Source organism: Mycteria americana, chromosome 4 (genome assembly GCF_035582795.1).
Source record: "Mycteria americana isolate JAX WOST 10 ecotype Jacksonville Zoo and Gardens chromosome 4, USCA_MyAme_1.0, whole genome shotgun sequence".
NCBI lineage: Eukaryota > Metazoa > Chordata > Aves > Ciconiiformes > Ciconiidae > Mycteria > Mycteria americana.
In genome coordinates, this window is record NC_134368.1 from 90,452,675 (window position 1) to 90,474,079 (window position 21,405).

A 21,405-nucleotide genomic window follows, 5' to 3' on the forward strand; every position below is an offset into this window, starting at 1 on the left:
GCACGTCTGATGGTTCCTGCATTCAGCAGACAAACAGCATAGCTAAAGAACAGGAGCCCTGTTCAACAGACCAGCCTCTGTGTCTTTCTAGGCAGAAACAATAATCACAATGAAAAAATAGATGGGTACTTTGTTCTCTTCTGTCCCCGACGAAGCTTTGTACCAAAGCCTTAATGGCACAACAATACAGCGTGTAGTGCTCTGGGAGTAGTTCCACATAAATTGTTTAACATCTCATGATCTGTTAGGCTTGGGTCTGTGAGTAATAACCAAGTTTGAGGAGCATTGTCCCGGGCGAAGTGTGAATGTGGCATTCTCCGGAAGCAGTGCCAGATGCCTTTGTAATGCTGCGGATAGGTAAGCTGTAAAAGGCACTGAGATGAATGGCGTTTCAATGCGGTAAGCATCTGTATCGGTGCGTAGAGAAAGCTTGGAAATCCGGAGCCGTGCCGTTGGAGTGTGACAGCATGGTTGACAGCAGTGCTGACGGTACGGCGGGCTCCGATTCTGGCACCTTTCTTGCAGTTCACGGGAGGTTAGTTTCTGTGGGGCTGTTGCCTTAATCCTGCAAAGCACTTTAGCACAGGTGACTTGTGGCCTTGAAGCAATTCAGCCAATTGACCTTCAAGGCCATGCTGAAGTGCTGTGCTGGATTGAGTCCTGTGTGAGTAGCTCCACTGATATGAATGGGAGAAACGCATGGAGAGATAGTACAGCGAGTAGAGAGAACTGATCCAACGGGGCCGGAGGGGTGTAGGAACAAAGTCTAGATTGCAGCCGTAAGCTGCTTGCGGGGTGGGGTTGGAAATCAATTGAAGACCAGTGCAAAGTCTTCAGTGCATCTTTGATAGGGACTTGAAGGGTGGTGTTAGAGAGAGGTTGTAGAACAGAATATTTATTTAGAATAGGATAGAATATTTCAGTTGGAGGGGACCTACAACCATCATTTAGTCCAGCTGCCTAGGTTGTGTTTTCAACCGGAGTTCACCTGTAGACCCGTCAGATGACATCACTCATTTTGTTGAAAACCCATCTTGAATAGACACATGTTGTTAGCCAAGTGTTAACTTTAAATGCTTTCCATTTCAGCGTGAGTTTGTCTCCGGTGTATTACTGACACATAACCAAAATGTGCTTGGAATGAAGAGATTATTCTTGCGTAAGAGCAAGAAGTACTTTTACAGGAATGTGATATATGCAAAGATTTCCCCATAACTGTGTAAATGCTTCTCACTCAGGACAAAATAGTATTTGACGTTTTCTACCTCTTTATGAACGGTAAGCGATCAGTTTATATATTGAAAAGCCGCAGTTGGGTTTTAGAAGGAAAGGCAGTCTGTCTCCCATGACGTATGCCTTCCCTGTTATACATGCTTTGAGAATGCTTTCCGTGGCCTTCAGCGATGGTATATGTTATACTTAACTGTGCCTAGGGAAGTGGATTTTGACACCTTATTAGGGTAATTCAGAGTCCTGAATATGCTCTCTCATGTCAGACAAAAGAAGTGTTTTGGTTAGCTTGGTAGAGGAAAAGGTGAGTATGTCCCTTTTCTGTGCTTTGAATTTGGAAGAGGCTTCCTTTGATTAATGCAATCATCTGCCTGATGCTCCGCTCTGCTTGATGTAGATAGCTTGTGTAACTGTAAAAAGAACTAAAATAAAGTTTTGTGAAACATTAAAACTGAAAATAGATCCATTCAAAAAGATAGAGTGCTCTTGTAAATTGTGTGTTATATGGATGAAAATATAAGAACCATTTGAAGAAAATTTAGCTAAGCCTTGAATGCAAAACGAAGGCTGAGTACCCGACAAAGTTCAGTAGATGACCGGTGTCACTCGGATGAGTGACTGAGAACATGTGAGAGTGACAGTCGGAGTGGGCTGTGGGGGATAGGAGGGATCTGTACTGCACCGAGCTCTCTTTGGCCCTGGCAATGTCACTATTGTGCTCGAAGCACAGGTCTGCAAGTAGGCTTCGGTGTGCGAAGCCCGACAGCTCGGAGCTTCCCTGGCTCAAAGCCTGGTGGCTTGCACAGGGAGCATCCGTGCCCTGGGCCTGCCGGGACTGGCTTGTGGTTCCTGCTGCTGCGCTAGAGAGTATTAGCGCGTGCGTGGGACCTTGCTGCTGTCCACTGGCAAGGAGGAATAGTTGGATCTGCTGGGCTTTGTGGTAGGCCTTGAATTTTCCATCTTGGAAGTGCTCTGAAGCTAAGCCTGAGAGCCTGCTAGCGTGGAATGTGAGCAAGTCTGGGCTTGAGTGTAGGCTTGGGCCCGTGCTTCACTGACAATGTAGGCAAGCCCAGGCACCCTTCCTTGACTATTGTGGGCACTGAACTACAACCATGATGCTCTGACTACTCAGTTTAATGGCTTATTCCTATTTGCAGTATAAATTAAAGGAGTGGGCACGTATCTGTGATCATCACACTATAGTTTAACCTGGGACGGACACTCTGGACCTGTGAATAAAACAATGAAAGAGCAGGAATTGCTGCAAAAGAAAAACCTCCTTATTTCACAAGTTTTGTTTGGATCACCCATCTCTTCTCTTTGCCAAAAATGCAATGTATAATTTTTGTTGAAAGGGAATACGCTGCAAAACAACTCTGTGGAAATCCCAACTATATCTTACAGTGTCAGAATCCTCTCCAGACACTGAATAAAGGGAGATCGTGTCTCCAGCTTTTAAAATAATTACTCAAATTAAAGATCAAGCTAGAAGAGCCCAGAGCCAATGCAGTTCACTGAACATTAGGTATACAACTTAATTTATTAAAAAGCATTGCAAAACCAACTTAAGCTCATCATGCTCAAAATATATCTCCCGGCAAGTAACCTGAATGTCCTCTGGGCCTTCAGCGGTGGAGAAATGTGGGAGTGAGATTAGAGATTTCTGTGAACTCTGAAAGTTTCTGTAATGACTTTTTCGCAAGGGAAGCCATCTGTCTTGAACCTGTTTCTGCCTTTTTAATTCTAAATGATGAATAAGACACCTTTGCGTTGAATATTCCTGGTACAATAATGCCTTGGGTTACAAACAGCTTAGTATTTTCTTGGGGCAGCTTGACTTGTAACTCAGTAAAGGTACCTAGTTTTTTTCGTGAAGAGGTCAGTACACTTCTGGATATGATCCTTAATTTGAAATTCTCAGTAATGTCTATGAAGTCTTGAACTGTGGTATCAGCCCAACTTTTCTGGCTCTGTTCCTGGACCAGTCATTCCACTTAGCAATAGAAAAATGCAAGATAATGGGTGTAGATAACTGGGATTTAATATTACCATAGACTATTTTCCTTTTACCTTTAAACAGCCATGCTGCAATTAGGTGCTGGGCATAAAGCTGTTCCTTGTTACAGGTGTCTCCAAGAAATTTGTGATTACATGAAGATTTACAAGCAGAGTTCAGTGATAGGCGGTTATACTCTGTATTTAAGAAAGTGCCTGCAGCTGATGTTTAAGACACATGTGACTTGGCAGAGTCACCGAGGAGTACTGTTTATCTCTTTTCCTTACTGAGGCCCTTATCACCAAAAGGCCAAAAGGCAGCTTCATATCCAAACTCCGTTGAAAATTAGCCAGAGTTGGCCACCGTTGTACCCTCTTCTGGAGCAGAGATTTCTAGTTAAATATGACTGGTGAAGTTTGCAGGCACCAACTTGTGTACAAGTTGTACAACTTGTGTACAACTAAGTACAGTACCCAGGAATACGGGTCGGAAGGATTTCTGTTGCGTTGGGGATGAATCGGAACAGCTACAGAGAGGCCAGGTGACGGCCAAGTTGGGCAGGTTATGCTGCATGGGTGCTGGCCACGCGTTGCCTTGCGTTGCCCTCTCCATCCCCAGACACAGTGGCTTGCTTTGTGGCCACACCTGATACTCCAAACTGCAGAAGGGCTTTTCATCTTGTATTCCTATATTTATTTATTTAAAATCAGTAGGTCAGTAAAACATTTCCTTCGCCCTGCCAGCCTAAAAAGGAGTGTTTATCCTGTTGTGCTTTTATGAATATGTAATACCAAAGCAAAACAACTGTTTCGGGCCTGTTATAGAAGGTTGTTTTTCTGAGGTTTCTTCCAAAGAATGTCTGCCTCCAGTTTTTTCAAGCAGATGCATGTGAAAAAGAGGATGAAAGCAGACAGTGGGTGATCAACATGAGCAAATAAGCCTGGTCCAATGTGCTTGTGTATCAGATCTTAGCACGCAATTCCTGGCCTGTTACCTTCGTAACTTGACTCTCATGGGCATCGCACACTAATTCTCATGCTCTACTTAAAATCAACCTGTACGTTGTTTTGTTGTAGGCTGGATACCACGCAGAGTGTGTCAGCATTAGCTGTGGCTCTTGAAGATGCTTTTGAATTTATAGTTCAGAAAGCAGAAGTAGGAACTCTTACTTTACAGAGTTCGGGAAGCGGAGGAAAGAGAATGAGGGAGCTATAAAATATTTTTTTATGTATCTTGCTTGTGTTAAAATGCCACGGCTTGAAAGCCTCCTTGATAAAGGGCTGAGTTGCACAGGAACCTGGGAAATCTCTCCTTTCTGAAGAGAACATTTTAGGGATGTCTGGGAAGTTCGTGTTTATGGACTATGTGTTGTGTTACTGGAGTCAGAAGGAGCCAGCTACTGATACAGGGAGAGGAACTCATTCTAGTGACAAACTTGCTTGAGTGGCTGTAAAAGTGCTATAGGAGTCTGAGTAACACGAGTAGCCTTCCTTCGGTAAAGGCAGATGCAAGTGCTCTTAATTTTTCAGGCTGTCTCTATCCAGAAGAAGATTTTTTCGAAGTCCATTCCTAGAGTGGATGAGGTTTTTCAGGCATTGTCTGAAAGAAACACCTAAGCTCAAGTCACATTTTTTCTCCTCTTCCAGAAATCTGCTTGGTCTTCTGGACAAGCTCGTTAGTCATTACACTAGTTTTTAGGTTACTTGGGAGGACTCAGGACTTCTTACAACAGTGCTGCTTATCAGCATCACTGTGCTCCTACCAGTTTTTTCCCCGCAAGTTGTTCTCCCATGGCAACGGGTCACTAGAAAGGAGTTTGTAAGAACTAGTTATGAACACGTCTGGCAAGAAACTTTTCAGCTCTGGGTGACTGTTTTGTTCTCAGTCTTGTTTTAGGCTGATATGAGTAAGTCTATTTTGGGCTGCCCTTAAATGGATGTCATCTAGAGGACAGTCTTGTTAAAACTTGGGAGTTGCCTGCTCAGCAGTTCAGTTATGTGCTCTTGGCTGTGGTTGGAGGATACAGTAAATCCAGCTTTAGGGCACTTAGAACCAAATTAAGAACATTACTCTCCCATGAAGCAAAATGCCAATCCAGTAGCAAACTCATTTTGCTGGTAAAGTGAGTTTAACATTTCTAAGTGGATTGACTTTATGCAGGATCATGCATTGTCTGCTTATACCACTCTGCTTTTATGCTGCATCATGTTCCTCCTGTTTAAGTTGGTGTCCTGGTGGCAAAAGAACCCATATTGCTTTGTTAGCTGGCTAATGCAGCAAAAACTCAATCATGTGGCCCTGCCTGGTCTGGGCCAAACTCTTATAAATGGCTAATTGATAGTCTGCAGGTCTGAGTTTAAAGATCACGGGCTTGGTCTGCTCTTTGCTGGCACCATGCTTCGAAGTCAAGGTAGTAAGCAGGTCACTGTGATGCATTACTCTCATCACTCTATCAGCTGAGCACGTAGAAGGGCAAGGGGCACCCGAAGGTAGTGCTTTGCTCTGTACACCGGTGACCTGCTCCCTATTGCCCGCTGCAGGGAATTTTATCAAGAAGTGTGCAAAATCTCCTTTGGCTTTCCTTGCAGGTGCTGTCAAGGGAGTGAATGCGTGGATGAGCTCTTTTGTGAGGCTAGAGGCCATGGCAGTGAGGTTCCCCCGGACTGTCTTTTATCCCAATGGCGCTTGGTGCTCCATGACAGCGATTTTCTTTATCTGATAATATTGGCAAAACCACATATGAACCTGCCTCTCTGATATCATGACGTGAAATTTTGAGTAGCAGAAGAGGTTCCCTGCGTGCGGGTGTAAGTCTGGTTAGCGATAGCCGGGGACCACGCATACGTGATTTTGTCCCAGCAGCCTGATCATAGCCCCCCAAAGGCACAACAGACTGCTCTCCTGGAACGGGATCGCGAGTCTCTGTGGCGATGCAGAAGGGAATCGTCACGTGCAGTCACATTTCTGCTGAATGAGCCTCGTGGGCGTCACTCCTAAGGGACCTGCATCCGTTGGGTTCTGGGGCTCGCGCTGGCATAATTGGTATTTTGCTAAGCGCTTGGCGCTCTTGAGAGACAGAATGGCTGCCTGGGTTCATGGTGCTGTGGGCTGTGACTTAGTTTCTTCTGTTGTTCTGACTGGAGCTTAAATTAGTGGAAATGATGAAATTCTTCTTTATTTCAGTTTATTCTCAGGTGGCTTTAAAATAACTTGGTTTTGCTTTTCTCTCCCCTCTCTTCTCTTCTCTCTGGAAATGTTGTTTCTTCATCTTCAGTAAACTTGCACTGGTTTGTGTGTTTGTGTTTTGGGATTTTTTTGGTGTTGGGTTTTGTTGTTTTGTTTTTTCCCCTCCCAGTGCAGCTGGTGGAGGCAAAAAGGGTGTTTAGTGTGAAAATTGCCTGTTTGCATTCCTAGTTATCAGGTCTGCATTAGTTTTGATTGACTGTTATTAAATTAGCATTTTATGCATGCACTGGGACCGATGCCAGTGACCTTCTTCAGAAGAGATTTTATCTCATCTCCCCTGGGGAACAGTCGCTATAAAGTCTTCTGGACAAGCGGTTTTTACCCAAGTGAGGGTGATGTTAGCTTGGAGCACCTGAGTCTCTGAAAGCCCACTGGTTTTCTTGCTTGACTAATATTTTTGGAGAAGTTGTCTTTCCTCCGCCTGGATTATGTGCGTGTGCTGACATTTGGATTGGGTGACTTGGCCTCTTCTGTCTCAGTTTGTCAGCCGTGTGCTCTGATCACACTCCGTTTGATGTGATCTCAAATGGGCTCACATTCCTTCTTACTTTTCAGTAACTTGTCTAACTTGTAGAAATTACATAATCTTACAGGGACTTCCATCTAGTAACCAGGTAAAGTTTGCAGAGATGGATTCTCACACCACCACCGCCAGCTCCCCCCCCCCATTTAGAAATCAAATAAAACCCTTGACATACTCATGGGTCTCGGTCGTGCGCTTTCTCCAGGTCTCAATCTATAGTTGGACAGCACACACCGTAGCTGCATGAGGGTTTGGGTAATAAGCACGCTTCAAGAAGTTCTTGCTCGTCTAACGCCATTCTGTGCTGCTCAGTTGTGCCACATGGACTGCATGTGAGGTTGAGTGTTGAAGCAGATTACTGAAATCATCCATGTTAAAAATATCCTTTATGCTGGATTATGTTTTTGAAACCAGCATATCGTGAAACCGCTTATCACTCCAGAATGCCGAGCAGTGGATCAGAAATGCTGTGACTGCGCTCTGTGAAGTGCTGAAAGTGCATTAGCTCCCTTGGCTGCTTCAGATATGTCCAAAACGTTTTATACAACCAGGCTTTCTGCGTCTGCCAGTGGAGCTTTGTGCTGGATCAGGTATTGTCTGTCCTCCTCCCAGCAGAAAGCATAAAGCCAGCGTACGTTCTGTACTGCATGCTTGGCTGGGGCCTGGCCTGGCTCAGGCCCGATGTTAATCTTGGTGGTCCAGAGTTTTGCGATGCTTTTAGAATGACTTCAGCATCTCAAGAGATGCTTGGGAAGGTGATGGGGAGGAAAACGGGCAGCTCTGGGAGTTGTGCATTTGAAAGTATGAAGCCTGAAGGAAGGGAAAAGTTCCAAACTGTAATTATAGAAGTAAAACGCAGCTATAAGCTGTGTACAAGAAGTAAAATGAAGCTCACGCATTTTGTGTTAATGGGGCTATGCTGTGTGCTGGGGGTTATTGCTGCGGAGAAGAGACTTTCCCCCCAAACAGTCACGTGGGAGGACGAGTGCAGGAGCTGCTTGCTGGGAAGCCGGGATTGAGAGTGCTGGATTGTTTTCCCTGGAGAAAACCAGATCTGGGTTAATGGTGCCACTTGGTGTGCTGCCCCACCCCGCATTGTACACACTGCCTGTTCTTTTGCTGAGTGGGAAATGGACTTCGGAGGAACTCCCATTTCAGATAACCTCTTTATTTTGAAAGGCACTCCGGCAAGACCGAGGCGCCCACTTCAACATCCTCGTCTATAGGTAGGAAATGCTGTGTCAGGTCCAAGCCTGTGCAAAAAGCCAGGTCCAAGCTTTTTGAGACTGTGTAGGCAATACTCAGCAGGTGCCGGAAAGATTTCCCGCAGTTGCTGTTTTGTTGTCTAGGTTTATGTATCTGTGTCTGTTTCTATATAGGTGTATGCAGATCCCCTGTCTATTATGTACTCGTGAAGTCTTGCACCCATTTTAAAGTTGTGCGCTGAGCTGATGTAAAATAGGTGCTTGTCATACTGCAGGCAGTTCTTAGTCCGTGACACCTAGTCTTATGACACAACACACTTAGGCACAGATTTCTCGAAAAGAGCTCTTAGAGGAGGCTTGAACAAAGAGCAAGTACTTTATAAAACAGGATTGTTTTTAAATAGACATGGGTTTGGTTGAAGAGCACATGAAAAAGCTCTCATAAATCAGCCCTCAGGAGGAGTTTCGTCTAAGGTTTATTGAGCCTCAAGTCATGCACTAAATTATAAATCTGTTGTACACTGCCTGATTTTCTTTAAGTGAGGCAAACATATGCTGTATGACTTGCAGTCATCTTTTCCTGTTAGCCTTCTTGTTTAGTCCGCTCCTGAAATGTGCTCTCTCCTCTTGCCACTTTCCCATTTTTGAACTACTCCTGAGAATTTGCTAACCCTTTTTTTCCAAGCAAATGTTTGAAGCAGGTGGGGGATTTTAGGAACTTCTTCATGCCAAAATTGAGCTCTGTTCTTTTTTCCATTAGTATGCAAAACTAAAAAAAATTGTCGGGATGGCCAATTGGATGTGTAAACCATGGTCGAGTAAGAAGTTGCCTATAAGGCATAAAACTGTAACAAAAATATTGTGGGACATGACATTGTCACAGTAATAAATGGCAAAAAAAAAAAAATCAGATCCCGCAGGCTGTCTTGAAATAATTATTTTTAGGAAAAATCCACTACTGCTTGTCGGTTTAAAACCTGACACCATTCTGCCTCCAGAGAAGACTTTTTTGTGATTTATATTTCATGCTTTGCAGAAAATTCAGCTACAAAAATGTCTGGTTTATGTTAGGCTCAAACAGATATATTCATAATATTTGCAGTCCGAAATCCCTGCTTCCCGTTGATTGGCTCATCTCATAAAGCTCCTGCGGGAAGTGCAATCTTGAATGCCTTTCAGAGCGTCTCTATACCCTCTCCTGGCTCCAGCTACGTTAAATGTAGCAGATGTATGTGGCCGATGTGAGGAGCCAGGTGCTCAGCTGCAGAGGTTGGCCTCCTCCTGCTGGAGAGAGGGCTTTGACTGAGATGCTGCCAGGTTCAAATTAAGCTTGAATGAAATGTGGGCTTGTCCTTGCTGGTATGTCTGCAGTGACAGCTCCGTGGTTGCCTTTAAGAGAAGGAAATGAAAACAAACAGGCAGCTGACTTTATCAGTTTTTAGAGAGCTGTGATTTTATGGTAAGCAATCTAAACATAATAAAACAATGGCTTCAATTGCTACACCTACCCCGGGGTCCAGTGCCAATATTCCCCCCTTGTATTTCCCTGTGCTTTGATAATGTGACCTTCTTGTTTGTGCAGAAGAAAGCTTCCATTTCATTCACTCCTAATTATTTTTCCTAGGAGTTATTTCATTTTTGGAATGTATCTAAGTTGAAGAGTTGTCCTGAACTTGTCGGAGATTTAAATTAAAATCCAAATGATAGAACTTATTTTGTCAAAATAAATTCAAATAATTCTTACCTTGGTTTCAGGAAGGTGCTTTCATAGGCTTCACCTGTGAGTTGAGATAAGCCTTTAGACTTCTTGACGTTCCAGTCAGTAAGAGTTTTTGAAAACACGATTTAGTCGAGAAATGAGACTCGTATTTAAATCCTATAATGGGACTTAATTTCAATCCCTGAGAACACCTCTGTAGAGTGAAACATTTCACGTAACAATGAGATGGCTTAATTGGGGATCTATTAAAAACCAAAACCAATATAAGTCACTCCCCTCAGACCCCTCCGGTTTTGAAAAATGTCTCATTAATCACTCAAACCACTTCGAGTAATCTAAATAGCATGGCGCAGTATTACTGAATGAATGGGCTGCCTTTTCTGGAGTGAAATCCATGTAACTGAAACATTTCAAGCAAATAACGGATATCGAGGTTTGTATTCTACTTGGTGCTGCCTGATTGATCAGAGGTGCCCAGTAGCCTTGGTTTGTGGTTTTCTCTAGGTCTTCATGACCTGCTGACAAGACCACAGCGTGAGTTGACGGGGAAAATACTTGAATGGAATGAATGGGCAGCAGTGCAAAGGCAAATGGCTGCCTGCAGAAAACACCATCTGAAATACCAACGGGGAGGCAACCTCTCAGAAAGGAGGTTTCTGAGGGACAAAGAAGCACTGAGAGAATGTGTCTATTTAAATGACTTAATCTCAAGAACATAGGGAGCGTGAGGGTGGTTTCAAAAAAAAAAAAAAGTGAAATAGCCTGAAATCTGACAAGCAGTCTTGTAGCTGTGTGCAAGGAGTGTGTGAGGATACCGATGGGTGCAGGATGTGTACTGCTTTACAAAGCCGTGCCAGTGACGCAGGAGCTGTCCTGTCTGGCCTGGTTTCTGCACGCTGCGCAAAAGCCGGGTTGGGCCAGTGGCTTGTTTCCTGTGTGTGCCATCTTGTCGTGACTCTGACCTAGGTGGACTTCCATGAAAGTACCTCAAGGGAGGGGAAGATGGGAAGCATAACCTCAGTGATTTATGTGGGCTGTTGAGGGGCGTGCTTACCCCATGTTTTGCTTGTCCTTTGTCCAAAGCCCCTTTAACAAGAGTGCGTCAGTGTCAGGTAATGAAAGGCTTATGTCACTGTCGTGCTTGAGAGACACGAGCAAGCAACAGCAAACCTTCGGGTTTTCATGTGCCCTTTGCAAAGATGAGTAGTCCAGAACATGCAGTTGCTTATAAGTTGGTAGTAAGATGATAAACTTCCAGAGCTTTCTTACTTTTTGCCTCCTCCTCGTTTCACTACAGCAACTGTGTCGCATGCATCGTAGTCCAACACGTGCTGGCAGTTCATTGGAACTAGAAAATAGGAGTCGGCCTGCAGAAAGGAAAAGCACAGCCCGAAACAAATGGACAGTCAATGCTCGTTCGAGGTTGTATGTGTTCCAGCCTTTTCCTGGAATGTGTCCTGCATTGTCAGGAAAAAGGGTGCTTTAGCACCTTGTTTGCATTTACAGATTTTAGTCTTGTAGCATTTGTAGTTGTCTCACGGTTCTGTACGGGAGACAATTGGCGTGGCTCTGGAGCGAGGAAATGGCGTCCTCCATTCAGACAAGAAGTCTGCAGGAGGGGGGAAGAGCTGAGATGAGTCTTTCTGCATCTGCTCTACTCGATTGCATTGTGCAAAGCAGTCATCTTGGGTATTAGATCCCTGTTGATTATGGAGAGTTATTTTAAAAGAAGCTGGGTTTATGTTTGGATTTAAAAATATGATAGTGCAAGTTCTTTCTGCAGAAAGCAGAGGCTTCTGTCATCCTCTGCTCCCGGTGAGTACAACCTTTTGCTGAGAAAGCATGTAAATAAATGCTGTTTTAGAGCTGACAAGGGAAAATACATCCAAGATAAATTGGGCAACGCGTTCTACAAGTGCATCAACCAGACCGTGCTGAGTATAGTCAGAAGCTCACTTTTCTGTGTGATAGAGCCCATGTGCCAGTATATGAGAAAAACAAAACACATCTAGCCCCTAAAAAGGAATTGGTCATATTAGGTCTGTTTATTCCAGCATTTGCGTATGGGCTGTGAGAGCATCAGTTGGGACCAAGTCTCCTTCCTAGTTTCCTGTTTACTTGGCCACTATCGTCGCAGTATCGGAATGCTTCACAGGTCGCAAAGTAAAGGAATAATAATATCTCTGTCTCTGCGCAGCCTGTTGACAGAAGAAGCCTGTTCAGCTTATCGACGTGTTATCTTTGGGATACGTGCACACATACGCACACACTTGGCATCTAACTTGGGTGGCTCGGTGAAGGCACCAGTTGTCACCGACAGGGAAGCCTTTGGTGGCTCTTCTCTCTGCTCAGGTCCAGGCCCTGTGCATCCCGTCTGCTTGAGCCTGCGGGTCTAGCTGCTGGTTGCGTTGTTCCATCTGTTGCTGAAGGTTGAGTGATGTTGCTTGTAGTGTTGGTGGTAGAGGACATGTCTCGGTCCTGTGAAGGACTCTGAATGCCAGCTCGGTTGTCATGAGCAGGCCGCTTACACCTTGTGGGGAGCAGCGTGCAGCGGGGCTGCGGTGGTACCTGCGGCTGTTCCTTGCAAGCCCCGTCGCGTTTCTTTTTGCAAGCTCTGGTCGTGATTACCAGCAGCAAAACCACGGCCGATGGGTATGTGCACGTGGGTCACCCTGAGTTTGTTCCTAGCAGTGCAGGGAGGAATTGCAGAGGTACAGGAGTCCCTTGTGTAGCGGGCGTTGGAGCATCCAAAGAGATCAAGCTGTCAGAGGCAGCTGTCTGTTCTGCTGGGAGCTGTAGAGTCTCCTCAGCCGAAAACTATATTTCGGCCTCTATGAGGAAAAAATGACTTGTGTGCTGCACGGTTCCCCCTTTTGTGTTTGGGAGGTAAATGGTGAGGGGAAAGGGTGTATGTGTAGGTTCAGGCGTAATCCTTGCGGGGTTGTGAGACCTGCCAAGCAGCTTAACAGCCGCAGCGGGCGCGCTGTGTACTTGGTTTTGTCTCTCTTCTCCCCCAGCATCCCCATCCATTGCAGTCCTGCTCCACTCGATGGATAGCAGTTTTCTGAGGAAAAAGTCTTGCCAGGTAAAGGATGTCGGGCTCCAAGAAGCAGGAGGGTGGTTAATCCCACACGCTCAGGAAGATCTGGTTTCACTCGCCTTTCCCACGAAGGTAGGCAGCTTCCACACACCTGCCTGTACGAGCTGTAAAGCAGGAGCGGTCGCGCTGGGCGGCTGGGCGGGCACGTTTTGCTTAGCAGCTCTGACCCGAGCCCTTTGGGAGCCCTGCTCCGGGGCTGCTCTTTCGGCCGGCAGGCGTTGCTGCTCTGTGACCCAATGTTCGCAATCCTCTCTCCTCCCCGAAGCCGTTGACGCACTCTGCGCCCTGGCTTATTGCAAAAGGATTGCTCTTTAAATGTGACTTTCACATGGGCTCTGCATTATGCTCTCTGTTTCAGTTAACAGAGCTGGCTCCGATTCTTCTTTCCTTTGTTCAGTCCAGAGTTTGCTGGAGTTTCTTCCTGATTGCAAAAGACATTTGAAACGGGCAGAATCGTTAAAGCTTATCAGCAAGTCGTAACTCTTGTTTCTTGCTCCCCAGCTACATTAGGCGCGGATTCACTGGAGCGAGTCGTATCTCCATGCGACAGCTCCTGTTGCCACATCAGCCATTCTCCTTTATTTATGCCAAACAACTCGTTTCCCTCTTCTCCTGTCATCAATTACGAAGTTACAAAAAGCCCTGGCGTTTATTACTCGCGGCGGGAAGGCCCCGCTGCCGTCCCTTGAGGCAGCCGGCAGCGCCGCGGCCCCGGGCCCTGCCCGCCCCCCCGCCGGGGAGGCCCCTCGCCCCGCCGGGGTGGCCGCTCGCCCCCCGGGAAGGCCGGTCGCCCCGCCGGGGTGGCCGCTCGCCCCGCGGCTGCGGCGGGGCCGGGCGGCCGGGCGGTGGCAGCACTCCATCTCGCAGCGCTGCGGCGGGCCTCTGCCTCGCTGAGGAGAGGGGACGGTAAGGCTGAGGTGGCTCGCTGCTTCAGACCGCTGTGAGGACGCGTTGCAAGCGTTGGGTGCTGTGAGGAGGAGACCTGCGGGAAGAATTGGTGATGCGATGAGGAAAACAGAGACTGTCAGATGAGCGTAGCCCGGGTGAAGGAGACAGGGAGTTTTAAGCAACTGGGGTTTTTTAGCCTATCGCAAAGAATTGGGTTTTGAAGCGCGGCACTTTCCTCCAGAACCCAAATGGGGTTCGCTGCGCCGAGGCTGAGCGCTCAGAAATGCTGTTCCCTCGCGAGTTACCCGGAGCAGAGAGGCAAACTTGCTCGTTCCTCAGGCTGTGCTCTGCTCGCCGGAGACCGGACTTTCCATCTTCTGTTCTGCTTTGTGCTATTGCATTTCCTTCACTTTCGCCCACTTTACGCAGACTTTTCTCTCCATTGCAAAGTCCGGGATCCCTGTTAGTGTTCAATTGGTCTTGCTCTTTCTGAGTACTCTGGCAGGATGTTTCTGTGAGCTGTATCTGCGAGTGGTCTGCAAATTTAGGTTTGGGTTGCGTGCTGTGTTGGGTAGGCTATGCGTGACTCTTGTTAAAATCCTATTGACACGTAATGTCATTTCTAAAAATGTTTGGTACCGATCTAATCACCTACCCAGAGAGGCCCGTTACTCAGGCAGCTCATAGTTTTTCACTGGAGTGTATTCTGTCAGAGTACATGACTTGCTCAGATCTACACCCTGAAAATAGAAGCCTAGTATTTTTTAATTACTTTCCTAGGTTTGTTTCCAAAACCCCACAGTATCAGTAATGAGGATGTCAGTCTAGATAAAAAGTGTCTGAATGTCCCATGCTTTTTACCTTACTACAAGTAGCTAGTAAACCACACTTAAACTAAGGCACATTTCTGTTTGGAGGCCCTAAAAAAATTTCCACCCTTTCTTATTTCTATCCTCTGTGTGTGTGTGTGTCTTCTCCATGGGATGGTGAAAATACCTCTTCTTGCTGCAGTGCTTCACTGATAGGACTCTGCTAGTTTGCCCCTGAAGACCCAAGTGAAGATCTTCCTGTTGTTTCACGTGATTTTATTTTTTTTTAAAATTTCTGCAACTCCCATTTCACGTTATTTGAAAAATTCCAGGGGGCTGAAATATTTCCCCCATGCAAATTCATAAAGGATGTTTTCTTGCTAGATTTTCGCCTGAAGAAATCCTGCAGTAATCTGAGAAGGGCAGAAAAGACCAAGTCGAGGGAGGTGGTGCTTGGGAGTCTAATCACTAAACTCCTGCGGATTAGAGACGGGGCGCCGTGCCAAGGCGACCCAAGCTCTATTCCTGGCCCTTTAAACCCCCCAGTTCCTTCGGATCCGCTCTGCGCGCGTTTCGGGGAAAGCATCAGGCTTGCAATGTGCCGTAAGCAGTTTTCCAACCCTCGGCAGCTAGAAAGCGCAGCTGTTAAATGAGATGAACTGATCCAAGGGAGGATGGGTGCCATTGTTGGGAGGGTGGGGGGAAGCGTGGGGTCCGGCCCTGCTGCCCGCAGGTGAGGTGCTGCCCTGGGACTCCGCAGCGAGCGGGCTACCCCGGTGGGCAGGGTGATGCTGGCAGGGTGCACTGCTGGGGTGGGGAATTTGAGCAGACGTTTCGCTTGGACTGGCATCGCTTGGGACCGACACCCAGTGAATTTTCAGCGCTGTATTCTTTGCGGGCAGCGGAAGTTGCTCCCTTCCTTCCTTTCCCCTCTTTTCTCCCTCTCGGCCCCTGCCGTGAGACTGTTGCTTCTCAGGTGCCGCGTGCCTGGACCGATGCTGCCTGCTGCTGTGGAGAAACTGGCCTTGGAAAAGGGGGTTTGAGCAGGGGCTGTGGGATGCGCAGGTGTGGTTGCGCACATACACCCATGCTGAGGGGCCTGAATGTGTGGGTGCTCGGGGAACGGAGGCAAATGCCAGGGTGTGTTGTGTGTGAAAGTGTAAGAACAGACTTTACTGAGTAATAAAGTGCGTGCGGTTTGTGTTTGGTCTGGAAATCCAGTCCCATCTGTTCCAGATGTTTTCAGTTGTGTTTATAGCAAGTAGCTACTGTGCTGCTTTGGGGGAAAAAAGATTAAAATAAAAACAACATTGGGGTGTGCCTTCACAACCGTTGCAAACAGGCAAGAGCAGCCGTGAAATATGTTCCCTTTTGTTGCCTTAGAAAAGATGCATAAATAGTCTTGAATAATTTAATGAAGAACTGGAGCTTTCGGGGAGGGCTTCTGTGTGCGCGCCTGAGAGCTGGCTTTATGTTTTTTATTGGCAAGAAGCACGTTCTACCCCTCTGCGCAGGGCAACAGCTGCTTGTGAAATGGTACCTTTCTTAATTCAGAGAAACTCGTTCTTCAAATCCGCTGGCTTCTAGGTCTCTTGCAGACAGCACAGGCAGAAACAGCCTGTGTGGAGGGGAGGTGGGCCTTGTTCCAAATGGAACCTGAACTTAGGAGCTGATGCTCATGCTCATTTCTGCTATGGTGCTGTATTATTTGCTGCCATCCAATAATCCAAATGAAAACAGTATATTTCAATATGCTTAGTTAGTGGTTTTGCATCTGACCTGTTTTGCTTTGTTCTTTTTTATCTGTGACGTATTTGAGACTCATTCACGGGAGCTGAGCTGTGGACTAAGAACCAAGGATGAGGCCAATGGCGTGCTAGTAAAGGTGCTTGAGGTGGAGGAAAACCTGGGAAAGATGGAAGAATGGCCGCTGGGCTACTGCTTTCAGAAAATGAGGGCTCTGGGACTTTCTTTTTGGCTGAATTTTTTGTTTGTTTGTTTGGGTTTTTTTTGTTCGGGTGGGCGTTGACATGCGAGGTAGATACCCTAAGACATTTTGATTTCTTGGTATTTATCTGCTCAGTTTTTATACTCTCCTCAATTTGAATGTGCCCTTAAAAAACTCTGTTAAGTGTTTGCTGCTACTGGACTTGGAGGGACTTGCGGGATCACGAGTGGAAGGAATATAGATGTGAAGAAGTTTTGAAGGCTTTGTCTCTTTCTGTACCAAGTTTGTCCCTGTTCCGTCTAGGGAATATACAGAAAAGGTATTGTTTTTTGATCGTTACCCACATATGCCTGTTTCTTGCTGGTGGTAGGAAAACGGGTTACCAGCTTGGTCTCCAGTTGTATTGAGATAGAAAGCCTCCACAGTGACTGTTCAGCAGTGAGCAGCAAATATGCACTTAGCCTCTAAGCGATATGGAAGGAGATGATTTAATATAGATAGATTTTTTTTCTTTGTTATTTTAGCTTTTTTGTATTTGCTTGTCAGAAGTGAATTTGCAGATGAACCCTTGGAAAGCATGCAGGGTCTTACTTCGTGGGTGAAATACAGCAGCACCAGTTCTGGGCCATGCCACAGGAGGGCTTTTATGGTGGAGGCGTAGAATTAGGAGTCTCTTCTATATGGAGAAGCAGATAAGAGATGGAGAGAAAAGGGGAGGGGAAAGAAGGCAACTACTACAGCCCGTCCCCAAATGGATGAATGAATGGGTGACACACATAAATGACTGCGGTGATGGTCTGACTTACTGTAGCTCGGTCTCTGGATAATCCTCATATGTCAGATTTCTGTAAGGCCAACATGTGACACAAAGCTTGCCTCTCAACAGACAAGTGTGCTTTGCTGGTATTAAGAGGCTGGCTGAAGGCTGGTCTCCCACTGTGCATTCGGACGCGTGTGTATGTCTGTGTGTAGTATGCATGCTTGCTTGTGTACGTGGTTCTGCAGCCGAGGTCTTTTAGAAGAACTTTAAAGGGAAACTGGAATTCCACAAACTCTTGGCTATTGCATAGACAGTCCCAAACTTGCCTGTGTGTGTATACGTCCTTCTTAGAAAAAAGGAAAAAGGAGGAGTGGGGGAAAAAAAAAAAAAGAAACAAGAAACAGGAAAAAAACCCAAAGACTTCTAGCCGGGATTACCTGTCTCACACCTGTCACCACTGATGCCCTCTCAAGGTTAGAATTCGAGCTACGTGAGGCCAGCTTAAACCAAACGCCATTTGAAAGGAGCTCTATGAAGGAACAGCAGGCACTGGAAGGAGAACAGGAGTGCCCACAGGAACATGAACAACAGCTTGCAAGTTAACCTGCCCAGGACCTGGGCAGGTTCAAATAGCTCGCTCCAGGAGAAGTCTGAGCATTCCTTTTTTCTTTTCTATTACTATAGGATGGAGGACGAGGCAGTACTGGATAGAGGGGCTTCCTTCCTTAAACATGTATGTGATGAAGAAGAAGTGGAAGGTAAGAGACCTTGGGTTGCTGGGGAGAAAGGGTACCTTCACAATTTGTGTTTGTACGTACGATCGGATAGCAGAGAAAAAGGGCGCCTTTGTTTTGCCGAGTAATTAATCCTAAAATTGACTGAAACATGGGTAAGCTTGATCGGGGTGAAACTGACTTTTTAAAGAAATCCTCTTTTTCAGTTCAGGAGTGAATGGTGTCAGATGCTGCTGGCACACATTTCCACTTCCCACAAAATCGTGTTTGCTGTGTCTTGCACAGTGGCTGTGAAATATCGGGGCTGTTTGTTTTTCTCTCCTCTATGAATACAGTTTTGGCAACGCTTGTGTATCACCACGGCACTTGGAAGTGCTGGAATACAGTGGCAGGTGTCGCAGATGGAGAAGTGAACTGGAAAAACCAGCAGAATTTGTACCGAGTGTCAGGGGTGGACATAAGGCAGCAAGTGGACATTTACCTGGGTTATCCTTTTAGCAGAGGAAGAATAAAGAGGAGGTTTTTCCCTTGAAGAGGAACTTGTTAACAGAGCAAACAGTTTCTTCACTTTTTAGGAAAAGAGTAGACTCCTTTGAAAGTGTTTTTATTTCCTAACTAAAAATGTTGTGAAATCCCAAAGGTAAAAGGAATTTAAAGGAGTTTAGTTTAAGGTTGTTTGTGGAAAATTATTAAGCTGATAGGAATGAATTATTTGCAGCAAATATCCTTTTTCCTGTTTTATGAGGATCAGTTGACCGCGTGCTTGATAAACTGGTGGGGGAGAAGGAGGAAAGGACAATGGGGTGCGTACTCTACCTAGAAGGGAAAGGAGGCCAGCATTTCACCTCACAGTGCTACCCTTCTCCTCTTGACTTAGATATAGAATTTTATTCTGATTTCCTTATTTGCAAACAAATGCCTTTGGCTTTTCAGTTTAAAATGTTTTGAAAGGTGTAGGGTTTCAGCCATGTCATTGTCACTGGTAACGAACGGTGAAGGATCAAGCAGTATGAAGGAAAATAATCTCCAAAGGGATGGATTAGAACACTTCCAGCAAATCAAACCAGTCCTTTCCATGAAAAAACCCTGTGTTTTCTTCCTCTCTTCTATGAGGTAATCTGTGCTCAGTAGCTATAAATCATCATGTTAGGTTTAATTAGGCCATTTGCTGTCTGCAGGGTCGGAATGACAGGGGTTTTATGTTAGCCTTTTGCTTGTAGAATAATTGGTACTTTGGCACAGCAGAAACATTTGAGAGGGGAGAGAGGGAGAACATTTCTTATATTTTACTGTCTTAAATGTTGCCACATGCTGTTGTGGTGTCTATTGCCCATATGTGACGCTCCAGGAATATAATACAAATTGTTGTTTGTGAAGAGCAGTGCGGGAGTGTCTTTTCGAACTGTCTGCGGGTGCTGCGAAAAAGGTTGTGGTTAATGCTTTAAGTAATATTTGTAGATGTGGTGTGTTTATCTCCAGGTTTCAATGTAGATATCCTCATTTGATTTAGTTGGGCTAACAGACCAGTTGCAGTTCATCTCTCTGGGGTAAGGAGAAGAGGAGGCGAAACAAGTATTTCTAATTGCACGCGACAGGCCTCTCGGAACTGTAGCTGCTCATCTGAGCCTCCGGAGAGACTTGGAGCTGTGTAACCAGCTAATTCCCTTGTTCGTGCTAAAGGCAGTGCCTTGATTCTCGCCAGGCTTCTGCGAATGACCTAGCTAAATCACAAAAGGAGCTGCCGTCTGTGACGGGGCCAGTCTTGACACCGTAGCATCTGTCAGTGTCACCATGCATGTATAGTGCACGTATGATTCGGTTGGTGAGTTGCTGCTCAGCCACTCCGTTCTTCTGGAGTGGGACAGCCTTGAATTCATAGCGTAGCTGGCAAATTTGGGGCATTACCACAGTGCAAGTAATCATTAAGGGCTTTGGCATTTTGAAGAGATCTTATCTGCCTTAGAGACGAAGATTTCCAACTTAAATGATTCTATGATTCTATGCATGTCCTCAGCTACATCTAACTCTCTACACAGGTATGCACCCTGTATATAAGTACATTGAATGTATGTGTGTATCTAATATGCACACATCGCACCCCATGTACAGTCATAGTCTGCATGTATAGAATGAATTGTAGACTCACAGAATGGCTTGGGCTTGAAGGTACCTTTTAAGACCGTCTAGTCCAACCCCCCTGCTGTGGGCAGGGACATCTTCCACTAGACCAGGTTGCCCAGAGCCCCATCCAACCTGGCCTTGAACACTTCCAGGGATGGGGCATCTACCACCTCTCCGGGCAACCTGTGCCGGTGTCTCACCACCCTCACAGTAAAGAACTTCTTCCTTATATCCAATCTCAGTCTACCCTCTTCAGTTTAAGATCCAATGGAAGGGCTAAAACATCAGGTTGAACACCTTTGGCTGACGCTTGGTGCAGATGCTTTTAAGTCTCTCTGCTAGATTTCTGCGCTGCAAGTGGAGTGCTTTCAAGGAGGAGAGCATTTGTCTAGAGACCTGAAGGTGTTAGCTCTGAAGTGTTCTCCATTGCTTCAGCCACTGTCATGGTATGGTTATAACTTGCTTTTCTAAAGGGCTTACAGTAGTTGCATCCTCTGTACAAGAAGGTAACAGTGAGTGGAATTGTTACTTCCAGGTGTATTTTATTTTTCTGATAGTTTTTATTTTTAGCCTACTTTCACAAGGGAACAACATACATATCCTAAAGCTCTTTGCCTCTCTTGCCTCTTGTTCCCATTCGTCTCCCAATAATTTTTTGCACCTAGCAGTCGGTATCGATCAAATTTCTCAAGAAGGCTCTTTAAAGCTACTCTTAATTTCACTAAACTTGTAGGAAAAAAAACCTGAGCAGAGAGGAGAGACAGTTTTCTTTTCCCTCGGCTAGGGAAAGGGGAATTGTAACCTTTATCAGAAGAGAGCTGACAGTGTAGTGTTAGGGCAGTGGGACTTGGGGATTCCCCAGCTGCAGGAGAGAACGGGAAAACGCTACGGCAAAACATTATAATGTGCTTAGAAAGCAGGCTGCTTTAGTTGCTTGTGAATCTGTTTGATTTCAAACAGATGAAGACAGAATTTTAAAGTTGTCATTTTGACCATCCCTCTTTTGCACGTTCTTTGCAAGAAGAGAGAAGGAGCGTGGTGTCATTTTACTGGTGGCTGATGACCTCGCATTACGTCTAATAGCAACTCTGAATTACCACGTCACTCGCTAATTTGATTATGTAG

At 45.8% G+C, this 21,405-nt stretch overlaps 1 protein-coding gene across 6 annotated transcripts in view; it reads left to right on the top strand.

Moving 5' to 3' along the window:
- SLC4A4 (solute carrier family 4 member 4) overlaps positions 1-21,405 on the top strand; it is a 227,753-nt gene that overhangs the window by 41,346 nt on the left and 165,002 nt on the right. For all 6 annotated transcript variants that reach the window (XM_075501329.1, XM_075501335.1, XM_075501332.1 and 3 more), the window contains exon 2: positions 18,110-18,183. In XM_075501329.1, the coding sequence (XP_075357444.1) occupies positions 18,110-18,183 (74 nt within the window). The remainder of the gene's footprint in view (positions 1-18,109; positions 18,184-21,405) is intronic.